Here is a 17,815-nt window from a genome sequence, read left to right on the forward strand (position 1 = left end):
TGGGAGGTTTGTAGGCGAGAGCAACATGCCAGTTTGTCATATGGCACACGCACGCAGACCGAAGCTGCATCATCCCACAGACAGACCCTGAGGAAACATCTTTACCACACACTCCTTACCCTTCTCCGAGCAGCTCTAACAGAAGTCGACAGCTGTTAGGAAGTAAAGGCACTCAAGTATGCCCCAGAACGCTAGATTCATTCAGCAGCGGTTTAGTTTGGCGTTTTCAAGCAAAACATAATTTAAAATAATCACTGCAGGCAAGACACAATGCGAGAATAAGCAATGAGTTGTTTGGATTCCTCGTCGTTTCTTTTGGCTGAAACAAAACTGGTGCGTATCTGTAAGTCGAGCACATTCAGATCAGGAATAGACTTTTTCAATATTCCTAATTTGTTCTGGGTGGCCAAGAAATAGCGTAATTGAAATTGCAACCAGATTAAGTAAAAACTCATCCTCCAGCTCATGAGGATGGATCAGGGAGGGAATACAAAGCTGTACGAGGGCATGCATCTAATGAAGAAGAGTGGGAGATAGAACACTAAATCAAAACTACATTTAATTCATTTCCATAGCAATGAAACTTCATCCGAGTGGACAGTTACAGATTAGCGGACTTGCAAGGGCCTCAATTAAGGCACTGGGTTTCTTGCACAGTGGCAGCTGTGTACTCCAGGATTTTCCATCTCCAGAGCAGATGGGTTGCCATATTAATAATCATGAAGCTGATGATCGCTATCGACTAAGGGGCCTGATCTGAGAAACTGATCATAAAACAACACCACCATCATTCTGCCATCTGTTTCCACAGACTAGTGGCAGTGCCAGCCAGCGCAACTCTAAACCTCAACCAATGCCGTCATCAGACATCATACAGACTTGCTCACAAAACAGATGTCTGATTTCGTCACATTTGCTGCTAACTACATCCTGATTAATGATCAATATTATAGTGGTACCAAATGAACACTACACCACAGTGGATGAATTTCATGTTGGCAGCAGACACGGACTAAAGCCTACAGACTCAGTGCAGCGGGCACCAAAACGAAGCCAGAGACACAATGAGCTTGAGTAACAAAGATGTCGGGAACAAAAGAGGCGGCAGGTCTTCACCCCAGCATCAGCCAGTGGAGAGCTCCAGCTGACGCCCTTTAAACAAGAGGTCACCCGGCAGAGAATAGAGGGCACAACCTCTGAGAGCCCCTGACCACCCCCTCACCTCCATCCCTCCAGGGAGGGGATGAGACAGCATCTCTTGGGGACTGTTAAGCCATCAAGCGACCCATTTAAAATTCAGCCGTTCAGAGAATAGGCGTCCGAAAGTAGATTTTGACTCAGCTAAGTCAAACCCCAGGCACCCAGTGCTGTTTGAGCATCTGATTCCGAGCAGCAGGGGTTGTTTGCGGGCCGCCGTGATGTGGTACAGACTACGTGAGTGTCCTGACTGCGCTGGATGAATAAGTAGCACTCACAGTGTTTGGGTGGAGGGGGGGTTGGGCAAGCGGATGAAATTGTTGGCAGTCTGGAGGCAGAGCAAGGGGCAGCGCGGCTGGTGGGACGCAGTGCGGGCCGCAACGGCGAGGTCAGCAGACAGATGGGAATGGAAATGAGTAGGACGTGCGCTCATTTTAATCTTTTCCCCACAGCTGATCCAGGCATTATAAATGCAAACTCGCACGCACATGTCGACCTCTATCCCCCAGGCGTGCGCATTTATTATGGCCGTGGCCACCTTGGGTCGGACACTCAGTTGATTGGTTTGGTCTCAGGTTGGGAGTCATCTGTAATTTGATAAAGTGAGAGAGCAGAACAAAAGAGAGTTGGATACCCCCCCCCCATTCCCATTTAAAGCTCTGCGGCCCCTCTGCGTCCAATTTATTACACAATACTATTCTCACTGGAGCCTTACTTCATTTCTGGCAGGACAATACACATGCACTTGAAATATGTGGTTTAAGGGAAAGTTGAAACTCCAAATAAAACAACACAACACAACCATTATGTGCTGTATTGATCTGCTTAAAACTGGAGCAAAACACCAATTCAGTCTCACAACTTTTAAAATAATATAATACTAAAATATAATAAAGAGAATTATAAAAATATTAATAACACATTAAAATAAGCTATAATAAAATGTTTTTAAAAATGAAGATTAATAAATAAATTAAACAGCATAACATTTGGCAAACTGATGAGAAAAAAAGCACCTAAGCTTTAAATAAGCAAAATAATGTTTTTTTTTTAAATAAAAACATTAATAATAATAAATAAAAAGTTATAATAAAAAACATTTGAAAAAATTAAGATTTTTTTTAAGAGGATAACAATGGGTAAATTGATGAAGTTTTATGTAAATCCATGAAAATTTGGGGGGAATTAAGGCCAACGCAAATGGTAATTTGATGTGATGTTTTGCTACAAATTTTTTTGCAATGTATTTTTCTGTCTTTTATCAAACAACCATCTGTCCAGTTGGAGATCCAAGGGCCACACGATTGGCCGGACTGTCTGAAAGGAGAGGGGGTGGGATTGTTGGTTGACTTGCTTTGGACAGAGGTCACATGTCACGGTCCTTTGACGGCACGTCAAGGCCCTGGTGGACAGGGGCGACAGATTCTTAATGAGAACTCGCCACCCTCTCCCAGCTATATCCCCCATTATGTCAGCCGGTCCAGACAAAGTCTGGATGCTGTTTTAAATGAATTCAGTTCTGAGATATTCCACTCTGATTTACCTCAGATAAAAAATAAAGCAAACTCTGTGTACTCTGTACTGCTGTGAACAACTTTATTACATAAATGACTTAAAAACCTTATAACCATGGCGACCAGCCTCTCATCAAAGTAATATTTGGAAACAGTAATTCTAGTAACTAGTAACAATAACTCTGCAAGAGACAGCATGAAGCAAATATTCTCAGCAAGACTGGAAAAGATTTTAAAAGTTAAAGGTTTAATTACAAAATTAAAGGGGGAGAAGGTAATAAAACAGAAGTCTCAATTCAGCTGAGTTTAAGAGTAAGGTGGCAAGCTGTTGTTTCTCTTTTTTGTTTTTTCTCCGCAAGCAACCTAGTCCAGTGATGTACAGGTCCACCGGTACACGGCTCCCCACGGACCCCGCCAGCTTGCTAACTGGGACACTTCTGACAGTGAACACCACAGAAACTGCACAAAATCCACCCTTCCATGCATTCAGCTTCTGTACTGTTAGGACAGCCCATATAAAATATGCTTAATGTGCAATTTAAACAAATATAAGAGATGCACACAAGGTTCCAACTAATCATCTAACAATAGTTGCACAGAAAAGCCAGACTTTCTTTAGCCTAACCAGACGCATCGCACTGCAAACTGCTAACTAGCCCTTCAGCCTCCATGTGACAAATATCAGTCAACACTTTTCCCATAGAGAAGCGATCGTTAAATATACATGATGCTGCATTTCTGAAATGTGCCATGTCTCTCACATTTCCTACAGTGATGAAACTGCATTTGCCACACCATGCATCCCAGGCCAGCTGAAGTGACACCATGGTAACACATACATATATGTGTGTAGACCCATTAGCACGATCACACTCAACAGCTGCTGCGTGGAGAGAGCAGCCAACCCGAGACTCCCGTGCTTTTGTCCGCTCGCCGTATCTCTGACCCTGGAGTGAAGCCCGATCAGACAGTGGGAGACCCAAGGCCAGCGCTGACCCAACACCAACTGCTTTTTAGAGGGTGACCTCAACCCCAACCTGCCCTCCCCCTCACCCCACCAAAAACACACACACAAAACAATGTCCTACACAGCACTCTTACCCTCCTCCTTCACCTCGGAGCCCATTACTGGCTTCCCCAAGCCTCCCTGTCTATCTCTGGCTCCCACAAAATACATAATTGAGGCTCCATTTATCATATGCAGATGCCCCTGAGTGCATCCAGAAGAAGAAGACAAATGGGGGGTGGGGGGTGGAGGGGGAGGTTGGTTTGGGGCAGGACACTGGCAGGCTGTCCACCTTCATTTCGATAGCATTAGAAATTGACATTACAGGATTAAAAACATGCAGTGATGCAAGTTATGATCTCAAAAAGTAGGGAAAGAATGATGCTAAATGCAGCATAAATAGGCTTTAAAAAGGGTGGAGGATGAAGTTTGAGCATCAATCAAAAATCCCAATGAACTAAATGTCAACATGGACAGGTTGTGATATTCAAAAACAAAAGGGCAAAACTAAAAATGACACGGAATACAATAAATATGGGATGAAACGTGAAGTATGGTTTTGCGTTATCCACAGTGTGTTGTGTGGGGAAATTAAGGGAAAATATTTTTGACATATTTTTGTTTACTTTGACACAATAAACAGTGAGGTGTAACCAGGTGTAATAGGTGCTGTATGATCAAATAGCGCCCAAGACAAAGAGAAAAATCAATACAAGTGTATGATTTCACTGTGAACACTTTTAATGATCACATTCCATTGATCATATTTATCATAAATATTTGGGAGTAAAATATCCATAATTCTGCAGTACTACAGAACAGATTCAGGCTATAATAACATCTATTTTGAGCTCACCTTATAAGATGTCTTGTGCTTGTTCCCCAGGTCAAATTTTCCCTTTAACTCATTGAGGAGCTGCTGCAGTGTGGTGCTCTCCTCTTTGTCACTATAGTCTTGATCCAAAAGAATATAAGCCCTCCAGTTGGACGAGTCGAAGCCCCAGTGACAGGTTCTGTTCTCCTGCCTTTTATGACTGTGCACCACGAACTTATGGGTCGGGAACATGAGCCTGCAGTCCAAGCACTGTATGCACGCCGCGCTGGGGCTCGAGTAGAGCTCTGGCACGAACAGGCCCTTGCACTTCCCGAAGCATTCGTGATAAACTTTGAAGCTCTTCTCCGTCCGCTCCAGCTCGATGGAGCACGACAACTCTTTGTCGGCGTGCGGGGGGAACGTGCCGCCGTAGATGAGGGCATTGCAAAGGCGCTCGGCGTCCGTCTGGGTGATGAGTCCGCAAGAGGGGGCCGAGAAGGGCAGGATGCCCATAACTTTGAGGATCTCCAGCTGGTCCGCCGTGCACCTGGAGCAGTAGATGTGGAGGTCGTCGCACACCGAGTTGATCTGCTGGAGGGAAAAGTCTCGCAGGACGCTGTTGAGGATCTGCGGCAGGCAGAGGCGCTTCTCGCCGCCCACCACGAAGCACGAAATGGTCTCCCGATCCAGGACCGTCTCGCACCTCTCTGTGGAGCGGTCGGACGGGATGAATAGGGGCCCCGGCATGACCGGGGGCGTCTGCGCCGGGAGGTTCACTATCACCTCAGTGCTCTTGCCGTCCTTCTTGAACAGCATGTCCTGCTGCCACCGAGCCGAGAAGGCTGCCGGACCGCCGAGAGAGATCTTGGAACTCAAGTGAAACTGCTTAAGAGTTTGCTGAAGTCCTGGATGCTGCTGAAAGCTGGAAGGAGCCTCCATGTTTAAACCTGGGCAGTCTACTCACAACAGATTCAATGAATGTGAACGGAAAGAGTCGCAACAGTCCATGTCAGTTCGGAAAGCGTAAAACACCGCCTTGTAATCCATTCAACTGTTTCATGTTCAAATCTTAAGTCGTACCAGAAGGAACCAGAGTTCCGAGCGAAGAGAAAATCCTCCCCAAAGTCTAAAGTTTTGATCGAAATGTAATTCTCAATCCGACTATAAAACAGACTGGGTGCAACTCACGCGCAAAATGTGTGCCTTGTGTAAAGCTCGTCGGCGCAGTTGCCTCCGCTTTACTATGAGAGTGTGTGAGTCTCTCTCACTCCCTTTCTCTCTCTCTCTCTCTCTCTCTCCCTCAGTGTTTGTTTGTGTCTGGTTCAGTCATTGAATCCTGGCCAAGAATGTGACTGACTCCCCGGGCTGGCTGTTCCATGAGAAGCTCTCCCTCCCCCCGCAGACCCAGCAGCTGCAAAAGCGGGAACACAAACTACACGTAGAACCATTGCAGCGGATGGAGGAGGGGTGGAGTTTACTTACAAGGGTTATAGTAAATTTTATTAACAAACTTTAAAGGTCACGAACATTACATTAATAGCAGGAGCAGTAGTTCATGTACATTTGAATATATTAATCAAAGTTTCGTGAAAATAATGTATATTAAATAATAGGCTAATGTGTAGCTTAGAACGCGGTTTAGGACCGTAGGCTAAATAAATTGTAGGTTAATTGAATTCACAATGTTACTGTTTTATGCAGCCTTGATGACAGTGGCGGAGCCAGGATTTTTTCATATGGGGTGGGCATAGGGGCCAGCAACTAGTCTGGGGCGGCACAGATCTTCATTATTTCAACATAAAAAATGAGTTTGACTACAATGTAGTACTGTTTTAGTGCCTACAACACAACTGAATACAGTAAATTTGTGCTTAATTGTAATGGAGATAGTACCCTACTGAATTAGATAATGGAATAGGCTACTGAGTGAATCTGACCATTTTTTATTTTTGTTTTCTATTCTGCACCTCCATGCATATTAATAAAGGGGTTCCTCCCACTATAGCTAAAGTTCAACTTGCTCAGTCAGCTTGGTTCTGGTTCTCAAAACCCCCCAATAGCTTGTTCTCCATTGTTGCATCTTCATGGATAAGACATGCAGATAACTACATAGGCTGTAGTTCAAAGATTATCCAACCTTTATTGAATTGTATATAATCAATGAACTCTTCAACAGTTCTGACTTTTGTCTTTCAAAAACTTGCAAACCGCAGAGAGCCTATACTGAAATAAGGACAACGCGTTTTTCTCAGCATCTGACAGATCACCATCACACACGTCTTTCAAAATAAAAGTGGCATCAGAAAAATAATTACGTTTGTTGTTGTTTGCGTTTGAATAAACGCAATCCTTGTCAAGAAAGAAAGAGAGGTAGTGAAAGTGTAGGTCTCATTTCTTGGTTTCATGTTGAAAGAGTGTTTGTTGGGAATATTTATATCTGGTGACTTACATTCTTTGTTTAGCTCACTGGCAGCATTTAAATTGACATGGCCACCTGGCTGTAGTAGGAAATCTCACCTTCAGATAAAAGTTGATATATCACATATTTACAATATTTGGATGGGACTGAAGTGGTTTATGTTGAAATTTTATGAATTTCATTTTTACATTTTTCATAATCTGTAAATGTTAGTAGGCTATCTCAGGCGATACCCACGTTGCCCTTTTAGGAGAATAAAAATAGACTCGGTGGTCTACACTTCATATAGTGTGGCCTGTTTTAGAAAATAACTGATGGGATACTTACTCTTAAATAAAAAATTATATTCAATCATTTAGTCATTAATCATTTAGTTAGCTATACAAAATTCAGTTTTAGGTCAACAATACATGGATATTTTGAGGCAATTTCTGTCAACACTTTCTATGGCAGAAGGAAGGGAAAGTGTCAGACCCCCTCCCATGAAGCTACGCGCCGCCAACTTAAAAAACAAATATGTTGTTTGTGTGTGTAAGAATGAAGTGTGTGTGTGTTTGTGTGTGTATGAATGAAGTGTGTGTGTGTGTGTGTGTGTGTGTGTGTGTGTGTGTGTGTGTGTGTGTGTGTGTGTGTGTGTGTGTGTGTGTGTGTGTGTGTGTGTGTGTGTGTGTGTGTGTGTGTGTGTGTGTGTGTGTGTGTGTGTGTGTGTGTGTGTGTGTGTGTGTGTGTGTGTGTGTGTGTGTGTGTGTGTGTGTGTGTGTGTGTGTATACATGTATATATATATATATATATTTTTTTTTTTTGGATCATATTTCATATATCAGGCTTATAGCTCATATTGAATATAATTCCATGTTAATTGAGAGAGACAAATAAAAGTTCCCCAAAAGCCTGTTGTGTCACATTTGACATTTACATGAAAAATTTTTAAATAAAAAAATAATTTTAACATTAAAAATTATGTATGAATAATCAAGTAAACCCAAGTTGCTTTAGTCAAGTAAATGTTCATATTACATTTACTTTATAAAAATCATTAAAGATTTCACTGCAAAAAAGACATTAATCGATAAAAAAAAGTATGAACTATCAATCAGACGACAGAAGGCATTAAGTAGATTGTGAACAACAGGTTTTTCAGCAAAGTTTTTGTCGTGTGATCATTTATAGGCCCTACAAATTTGCATATTAAATATGATACGATAGGCTAATTCATAGAGAGGCACTATACTTACTGTTTAACAGAATTTTAAAAAAAAATGTTTTCTTTAAGTTACGAGAGAATAAATGTTTTAAAAATATGGCTAAATGTTGTAAAATGCTTTGCCAAACAAGCATTCTGTTTTAAATGATTTTATACCCCTAAAGCGTTGATGTATCATGGGGGATACAAACATTAAAATCAAAAATAAAAGTCCTGTTTTAAAACAAAATCATGAAATTGTATTATTTGTGTCATACCAAGATGGAAAATAGCATTAAATTCATTTTCTGATGTCTCTTTATTCTTGCCCTTTTTATGGATAACAAGTAACAACATAAAAAAAAAATCCTACCAACCCCAAACATTTGATCGGTAAGTTATTCAATTCTTGTTTACTGTTGTACATCAGCAATGTCACATTGCAATCATGCTGTAGTATTGAACATTTTTGGACAAAAAGCAAGTAATGACAAACCTGACTCAATAAACATTGTATTTCCAAACGTCATTTTGACCAATGTTCTAAAATCTAAGAGCACAGTTTAGTAAAGGCATAACTCATACTGCTTTGTTTAGATTGGGTCATTTGGGTGATATTGTAACAGCCTAATTTGTTTTTCATGGAACATAGAAAATCGCAAGCATTTGTCTAATAGTTAATTTTGGCACATATGCCTGAAGTGGGGTTGCTTGAAATCCAACACTATCATGAATGCACAGTTTGAATTGGCTTCAAATACCTGTCACAATACAGACCTCTTTCACTCCACACATACTGTAGGGTGATGTCTGAAATCAAAGATAAATATATAGGTGAAAGTAAGTTGGGAAAATACATTTTAAGATAAATGTAAAGGAAAAATGGTCAGAATTGAAATTAAAAACATGGGAAGTTAACAGTGTGAGTTGGCAGTGACACTACAATAACATTTTAATGAAATATAAAGAAAGTTGTTGTTTCAAAGTAATAAATTAGAACTGTCATCATTTACTCACCCTCATGTTGTACCACATCCACTCACAAAGTCAAATTAGAAGTATCATAATGAAAGGCCTAAATGATTATCCAGTATGTCAAACAACAGCTCTTAAAAGTTATGGCAAGAAAAGTGCAATCAAACTTGCCATCCTTGACAGTCTTTCAATATTGTTTGTACGATTCTCAGCCACTAGGGGGCACTACAAATCAGCACACATTATGTTTAGGGGTCCATAAAGATAAACAAACAATTTACACAATTTTATTAAGTCCCACAAGAAATAAATAAAATACAGACAGAAAAAAAAATATATATATATTTGATTAATTACCCATAATCTTAATCCTTTTGTCAAGTAAATATTAATAGCATCAATTTTCCAAGATTCTACACACCCTAATCAAATAATTAAACTGAATTATAACAAACTAAGCTGTAAATAAAAACAAAAGCGTTTGCTAAAAGGTGCAGTTTAGCTCATATACAAAAGGACAACAACAACATTTTTATAATTGAAAACGGTTCATTTGCAGCATGATGGCTTATTTGTAGTCAAACTGCAGTTGTAATAGTAGCCAAATCTTTAAAATTCACATTTGCACTTCAGGAATTTAGTGTTGAGTTCCTTAAAAAAAAAAGGTGCATTTTTGTCTGTTGTCTAGATCTTTCCTTTTTTTTATATCACTTTTTATAATTTCATATGAATGCAGAATTTGTTCTAAAATAACAAGGTTACATAAAAAATTCCTACGAGTTTTAAGAATATTTGAAATTGCATTCTAATTCAAAAAGGCAAAACATTTTCACCCTTAAAATACAATATATCCAGATAAAGTTAATTGCAAATGAAACAGACAGTGACACAATGTTAATGAAAACATACTGAAAAAAAAAAGAATTATTAATTGGATTAACTGAATAAATTAGTTAAGCAAATTAGCTATCTTCTATTATATACATTAATTTTGCATTCCTGCAAAATTGGCCACAGAAGCACAACTGGTTCAAATGTATTATATATATATATATATATATATATATAATACAGAGTAAAAAAATGAAGCTGAAAAACTAAAAACAGCAACTAGCGTTTGGCATTTCAATCACGGCAACCATTTGATGGGTTGTAAGTTATTCTCTAATACGAATTTGTTTTGTTTTTAGTTTTTTGCAATGTACATTGTATCTCTATCTTAAGAAACACGCTGTGGCATTCATATCCCTCTTCATACAGTTTTTTAAAAAAAAAACAAATTACTGTAATATCCTTCTAATAATATTTATAGTTCTGATTTATATATATAAAAAAAAAAAACACATTCAAGTAGGCTTTAGTGTTTTCTCCAAAAAGAAATTGACAATTGTATCCTATTTCATAAACTGGCAGATTTAGAAACATATTTATAGCTCTAACTGAAACTTTCTGCTTCTGCACAGATGAGTCAACCCACAGATGCAAACACTTGACAAAAAATCCAGTGACTGAATGACTACACTGCTTCTGTGGGTAGTTGAGGGGGCTTGTCCTCATACTGTGGTGGTGGGGTCAGTGGTTCAATGGCCACCCTACCCTCTCCAGGCTTTTGGATATTCAAACGAATATCCTTGGTGTGGAGCTTCTCTGACTTGATCCTGCGCACTCGCAGAGGTCTGAGGAGGCGGCTGGCCCTGCTGCTGGTGCGGGTGGGCGCCGCAGGAGGCGGCTGAGCGGCCTCTTGGCTATTACCTTCTTTCGGTTGCTGGCCTTCATTTTCAACGGCACCAATCAGATCTTCGTACGAGGGCAGCTGGTAACTCTGTCGCAAGTTGCTCTGTCGAACAGGGTACCGTCCGCTGGTGACCGCCTCCTCATAGGTGGGGACGTCAAAGCTGGGTATGGGTTCACTTGATCTAATATTTACATAGATATCATGACATGAGTTGCATACAGGTAAACATAACCTATAGTCAAAAAGTCAAAATGCTTCACTTAGATGGATTTGAACAAAGGGAACTAGGGATGCACAACATATCCGTACTGATATTAGAGATTTAAAAAAAGAATACATCTTGAATTATTATTATTAATCATTTTTATTACATGGCTTGGTTGAATTCCAATGTAGAATGCGGTCTGTTATTTCTTGATAACAGACCGCTGCAAAGTATAACACACCGTTGCCATGAAAAACAGAGCGTTGCTATGGACGCGGAACGGACTATTTTCTTTAGCGGAAGCAATGCAATCGTTTTTAAATCAATAAACTCCTTTTTAAATCAATATTTTGTATCAAATTATTTATTTATTTTGTAGGTAGCCATGTAATAAGCGGGATAATGTATAGCGAGGCGGTTGTTATAGCGAATAACAACCCCTTTCAGGTTATTCGCTATAACAACCGCCTCGCTATACATTATCCCTTACATATATACACTACACCTTTGAGGTTGATAAGAATTTTTAACACTTTAGTTTAGGGTGCAATTCTCACTATTAACTAGTTGCCTATTAGCATACATATTACTAGGATATTGGCTGTTTATTAGTACTTATAAAGCACATATTAATGGCTTATGCTTCATGACCATATTCTACATCCTTAATCCTACCCAATACCTAAACTTAACAACTACCTTAATAACGATTAATAGTCGTAAGAGTTAATAGAGAGAATTGGAATCTAATCTAAAGCGTGACCGAATTTTTGTTTTCGCTCACCAAGGCTACATTTATCTGATCAAAAAAACAGTAAAAAAAAAAAATGGTGAAATATTATTAATTTAAAATAACAGTTTTACATGTTAATATATTTTAAAATGTATTTTAGAATATATTAAATTGTAATATTGGTGTATCCCTATACAAAACCTAGACATGAATCATTGAGGGTGAGGGTGTGTGTAATGAGTATAGAGCAGTACTCACTCCTCATCCTGATCTCTATGGACATGATCCACATCATCAGCACGGCCTCTACCTGCAGTTTCCCTGTGTCTCATCCGCTTCTTGTTCCTCACCCCGAGACATATGGCAAGGAGCAACATGACAACACCAGCTCCAACCAGCACAAACGCAACAGACGACGTCTTTCCTACATCCCCAATGGCAATTCCATTGTCCGTGGTTGTAGAATTGTGCAACTGTGTCACTTCAGAAGGGACTATGCTCCACACGATCATGACAACACCAAGAGCCACCAGGCCCACCCCCAGTGCACAGAGAGCATACTGGGAGCCTGAACTACTGCCCTCATGACTGGTGGGTGAACGCCTGCTTCCTGAACACAGAGGCTGCCCACTGGCGCACATAGCTGTAAACGATCCTCTCGAATATTCACAAACATACACTTACCCAGGAAGGGTGGTCCAAATGTGGAGGATGAGAGCAGAACTGTGACATGAAAGAAGAAAAAAAAAAAAGAGACAACCATTATAAACATTTCATTGAAAGGGACATACTTCCTGGAAATGACTGGAAACAAAAGAAAAGGGTTTCTATGATTCAGCTCATTGGAGAGAGATTCAAAAATGATTCATTTGGCTCAATGCCGCTCTAGAGGTCAAATGGTAGCATTCCAACATGTCATTGAAAGAATTACCATGTATGGACATTGTACAACTCGCTACAACTCAAGTCATGTCAGTCTCGTATTTGCGAAATGACCAGGGAAACCCAAGTTGAGGGATTTTATGGGAGTTTTCAGGCCTGACAATTAAAGAATCTAATTGGTATTGGTCATAATCTAAAGATGGCAGGTCATGTTATTGATCTTATTGTGACCTATTCATCCTTGAATATGTTTCTTTTTTGACCTCATAATTTTTCCATCAAAATTATATCCACCAGAAGTCGATCTTGCAGTGAAACATCAGACTTCTCTCTGGTGATGCATGCAGGACTCCTCCAATCGTTTTGTCGGCTTAAACCCCGCCCACTTCTTACAATTCACTGCAAGCTCGTATTTAGATCAGCCTCCATCCAATCAAAAACCGACGGACAGAACCAGGCTTTACATTTTTTTTTCAGATAATCTGTCACAACATCACTACTTCTGTATGCCTGTAAACATAAGTACAATAATAAAGGTCAATCACTTTTCTGGGGGTCTTTTGTTCTATAAACAATGGAGAAAATGGTAGAAATATGATTGAAATCACAGCGATTCACATTCACAGTAAAACACTTTCTTTGAGCCAATTTGTTGGGTGGGTGTCAATAAAAGAATCATAAGGGGGTAATTGTAATCATCATAGTTACATTTTTAATGTTGAGCATAAATCAGTTTGCACACAGTTTGTGCCTTGCACACAAAAAAAAGCCTGGCAGAAAATACAGTTGAACTAATTGAGCCAGTTTATGAGTCAATAAGGCTTGTGCAACAACATGTTTACCATCATTTTGTGTATGTGTGTGTGTGTGTGTGTGTGAGACGCACACTTTGATCTTTATTTTGTTGTACAAGAGCTAAAAAGCTTCCTGTCTTTGTTGAGATGTGATAAAAGATAAAAAGGAAATGTGACATTTCAGCCAAAAAACTAAATTATGATTTCTGAACTCCTCAAATGACAGCATGACTATTAAGCAACAGGGACCATTTCGATGTGGTAAAATAAGTGCATTAAAAAGACAACATTTAGCCTAACACTAGCGACTTTTAGACTCTTTCCCACATCCATACTCATTTTCATAACATCAATCCTTGAAAGTAAAGATTAAGACCCATCAGGAAGACATGCACAGTTGCACACTAAAAATCTCCTAAAACTGATCCAGTGCACTAAGGTTAGGTTGCTGCTGTACACTAACTGTTGCCATAACAACACAGCATTGTTCACTCGTGAATGTGGACACTTCACTGTGCTCAGAATGAAAATGGGGAAGGGGTGTCATTTTAGGTAAAATCTACTTTAAATTCACATTAAAACAGGACAAACAGCCTATTTTTTTTTTAGCAAAACCAAAATTAGGCGAATTCATTGAATTCTTACAAAATGCTCAGAGTATTTACACTATTAGACTCTCTCAATACAGATCCATTTAACAACATGTAAATACTGTGTGCAATGTTAGACGAGTAGCCACGTTTTATCATAAGGTGGTTTTTACAAACATTTTACGTTATGTGCTCAGTTAGACCACTAAAACAGAAATCAGGATTGCAGGCATTATGGGACCTTTCAGGATGACTCATCACCCACCTGTGGGTGTAATTTATAAGAGGGTGAAAAGTAAATGGTCAAATATGGTTTATAATGTTCAGATTTTGATTTACAACAAGTGGCTTCAGGTCAGGATGAAGAACAAATGAATGATTCTGTTATTCATATTTTGAGAGGAATGAGGAATGGACGGATGGAGAGAGACAGAAAGAGAGCAATCGTCTGTGTAGAAAGGAAGTGTAGTTAGTTTAAGAAAGCCTTGTTCATTTAGGGGCACTAATAAAACAGGTTTGTCACAGAGCAAGACATGACAAGCACTGCAAAATGTGCACACTAATGGTAAAAGCCCGTCTTTGTTTTTCAAGACTGGCAGGAGGAGTTTTGTTCAAAGGGATTTTAAATAGAGACGCACCAGTCGACCGGAGTTCTGACGATTTGTGCTAATGCTACCCGCTCAGATTTTACTACCTCCCATTAAAACAATTCGACAGCAAAAAGATGCTACCAGCATCATATTCATGTGGTTTGAGGCTTTATCAACATCTATACCTACCCATACCCTAAATCTACCCTCAAAACAATCCAAAGTGTTGGTAGCACAATCTGATAGGTAGCATTATTCAGCAGAGAACCAACCGGTATTTGTGCAAAACCAGTTTTGCATTTTTATTTTGGCTGATCTCTATTCTGGACTTGTGCACAAACTCCATTGCAATGTGAATTTATGTGAAAATATTATGAAGTCTGTAAACAGGACGTTAACACAGGCCAGAGACTGAACACTCTGGCCTATAATAGACATTATTAACCAAACGCAGAGCCATACGTCACAGCAGTCTGAGGACAGCAGCTCCAGGCCAGCAGTCTCAGACCGGTGTTGGGATAGAGCTTATAGCTTATCTATCATTAAGGGTAGATTTAGTGGTTGGGTGGGGTTGTGCATTCGTTAAGGTAGAGCTTATTGTGAAGGGCGGGATGAGCATCAGCATTATCCTAACTTCGGGTCTGACGCTGCTGTCCTGGCGCTGCTGTCCTCAGACTGCTGTGACGTATGGTTCTGCAGTTAGACATCACTCAAGATGGACACAAAGAGATGTGCCATCAGAAAAAATACTGTACCAGGCACAGCAAGATCACTGTTCGTGATCCCCGAAAAATTGGAAGAAAAATATAAATATTGAATTGAGGGTCAACATGAATGGGTCTGTAAAGGACACTGACTGCCTTCAGAAAAGTTTCAGTGGTATTATCTTATCATCTTACCTCTGTATAAATTAGTGTTTATAAGCGCAGCTCTGCTTTGTGTACAGTGCTAACCAAGGAAACACTATATCACTGCGGTTTCACAAGCACCATCTACTTTCAGAGAGTGAATTTACATTTTCATTCAGTCTGTCTGCGGTTTTTGTTTTGTGCAGCAAAATGTCACAAAGCTAAAGTCAGATCATTCTGTTTTTGCTTTAAGTCTAATTTAAGTCAAAAATAACTGCTCATGTTACATAAGTGTAGCATCTGTGTTCGGATCATGATTAAAATCAGCAACCGGTATCGAAATCGGCCAATTTGCTTGTAAAAAAAACAACAAAACAGAATCGGCAATGAAAAATCATGATCGTTGCATCCCTAATTTTAAAAATCAATAGAATTCATCCTCAGGAAAGAATCTGTGAGAAAATAGCCTTAATTATTTGCCCAATTCTAGCCTTAAATGAAACATATATTAATCACATGCAGATTTTGGTATGTGACAAGTCTTCAAAGGAGTCCATGAGAGCAAAGAAGATTAAATTCTGGTTAAAACAAAAGAAACATAAAATAGGGAAATATGACAAAAGACCAGGAAGGCCTGTCCAAATACACAGAGCAACACTTGCTCCCCGTCCTGAAGTAAACAGACAGAGATCCACAGGTCACTAAATGCCCCCATCTAAACATGCACCCCATGAACTTATCTGAACTTATTCTTAGAGAATACATAGCAGAATGGTCACACAATGGTAAAATAAACTTCTTGCATTTGTGTCTCGTCTGGAATACTAATTTTAACACTGGTTATAGAAACTAAATACAACAGTTCTGAAAAGGGAGGTTGTAATCATGGATAAAATACGGGCAACCAGAGTCATATTTTATTTCGAACTGTCATATATTAATAGAAAAATATTGGGATGAAGTAATCAGACAGATATGTTTGACATGGTTGAAAAATGCTCTGAAATAACAATTCTTAACTCCCTCCATTTTGAAAATATAAAACAATATTTTTGTGGCCTTGAAATGAATTAGGAAGACACGGTCCAAACCAGAACCTTCACAAATTCAAAGATGGAAAGAAGCAATTATGGAAATCTATCAGAGAAGAAATCAAGTGGAGTTGGAGTGTTTCCATCAACATGTTGTATTTTGTTTTTTAAAATGTATTTTTATGTTGTTGTTCTGTATTTTTTGTTCCGCTTCCATTTGCATGTGTGAATATGTTAGATTGTCTTGTTTTTATGTAAAATAATAGAAAAATACTAAAATGTGAAGTGAAGTCCATGGACAACTTAAATACCTTTACAGCTTTTATACTGATACAAGCAGACATTATGGTTACCATGGTAACCACTGTAACAATAGTTACCACCAAAATACCATACTACTTTAATTGTTACTGTGGTAACCTCATCAAAATATAAATAAATAAACCAAATCAAACAAAATGACATAAATACAGGAAGTTTCTTAAACTGTTTGGATGAGATGCCATATCAATGTATGATGATTCTACATTAGTATTAGTAACTGTAATAAGCAAGTAGTAAACCATGGTATTGTGTCTGTTACCATGGTAAAGCTTTAACGTTATAAGGGCCAGAGCTCTGATAAGGGCAATTCGAGCAGATCGTATTTCTACCGTTTTAGTGTCACTGTTTATACTACAAAACACCCTGGGAAAAAATGATGACCTTCATCATGTCGTTTAAAATATTTAGTTTAACTTAAGTTACCATTTGAAAATAGGTGCATTATACACTATGACATCAAATGTGAAGATTGAGAAGCAATTAAAGATTTTATTTCAAAACAAAGAGAAAATATAAATGATTACTGAATTATTAATGCCATCTTACTGACACGAAACTATTGAGAGGAAGTCACTGAGTGTCTCTCACGATACTTTGAAACAATTTTAAACAATATTAGAATCTTTGTAACACCAGCATTGTAAAGAATCTCCGGTGTTACTTTTTGTCAGAAAAGTTAAACACCTCAACGATGCCGAAAAACGCCAAATAAATTCGCACAAACCAAGTGAGTTGTGTACGGCCTAACCTGAGCTCCGCCACTGCGGTTTCACGCCCTTCGCACCTTGTGTCATGAAAGTACCTGAGGCAGGTGTCGCTCCCAGCCGCAGGTGAAACGAGCGTCCTCACGATTCTTTCATTCGTTTATGGAAGGAAAAGCTGGATAAATATTCTAACTCCTTCCTCAGTCACTCTGCTTCTACAAGTCGTGGGCTTAAACAGAGACAGGAACTTAGTTTAAAATCAACTCGAGT

At 39.1% G+C, this 17,815-nt stretch overlaps 2 protein-coding genes across 3 annotated transcripts in view; both read right to left on the minus strand.

Moving 5' to 3' along the window:
* The window catches only part of skib (v-ski avian sarcoma viral oncogene homolog b), a 31,154-nt gene extending 25,341 nt beyond the window's left edge, over nucleotides 1–5,813 (minus strand). The window contains exon 1 of one of the 2 annotated variants that reach the window (XM_081358026.1): nucleotides 4,574–5,813. In XM_081358026.1, the coding sequence (XP_081214152.1) occupies nucleotides 4,574–5,470 (897 nt within the window). In that variant the 5' untranslated portion in view covers nucleotides 5,471–5,813. The remainder of the gene's footprint in view (nucleotides 1–4,573) is intronic. The other variant, XM_081358027.1, reaches the window with a different exon arrangement.
* A 4,522-nt stretch (nucleotides 5,814–10,335) lies between these two features.
* On the minus strand, nucleotides 10,336–17,815 carry tmem51b (transmembrane protein 51b). Its single transcript, XM_081357925.1, has 3 exons — nucleotides 17,644–17,815; nucleotides 12,041–12,505; nucleotides 10,336–11,025 (listed from the first exon to the last, which is right to left on the minus strand). The coding sequence occupies exons 2-3, from the start codon at nucleotides 12,421–12,423 to the stop codon at nucleotides 10,626–10,628; spliced, it is 783 nt and encodes a 260-aa protein (XP_081214051.1). The 5' UTR covers nucleotides 12,424–12,505; nucleotides 17,644–17,815; the 3' UTR covers nucleotides 10,336–10,625.

The sequence above is a fragment of the Scardinius erythrophthalmus genome, assembly GCF_964197995.2.
Source record: "Scardinius erythrophthalmus genome assembly, chromosome: 25".
NCBI classification, from domain to species: Eukaryota; Metazoa; Chordata; class Actinopteri; order Cypriniformes; family Leuciscidae; genus Scardinius; species Scardinius erythrophthalmus.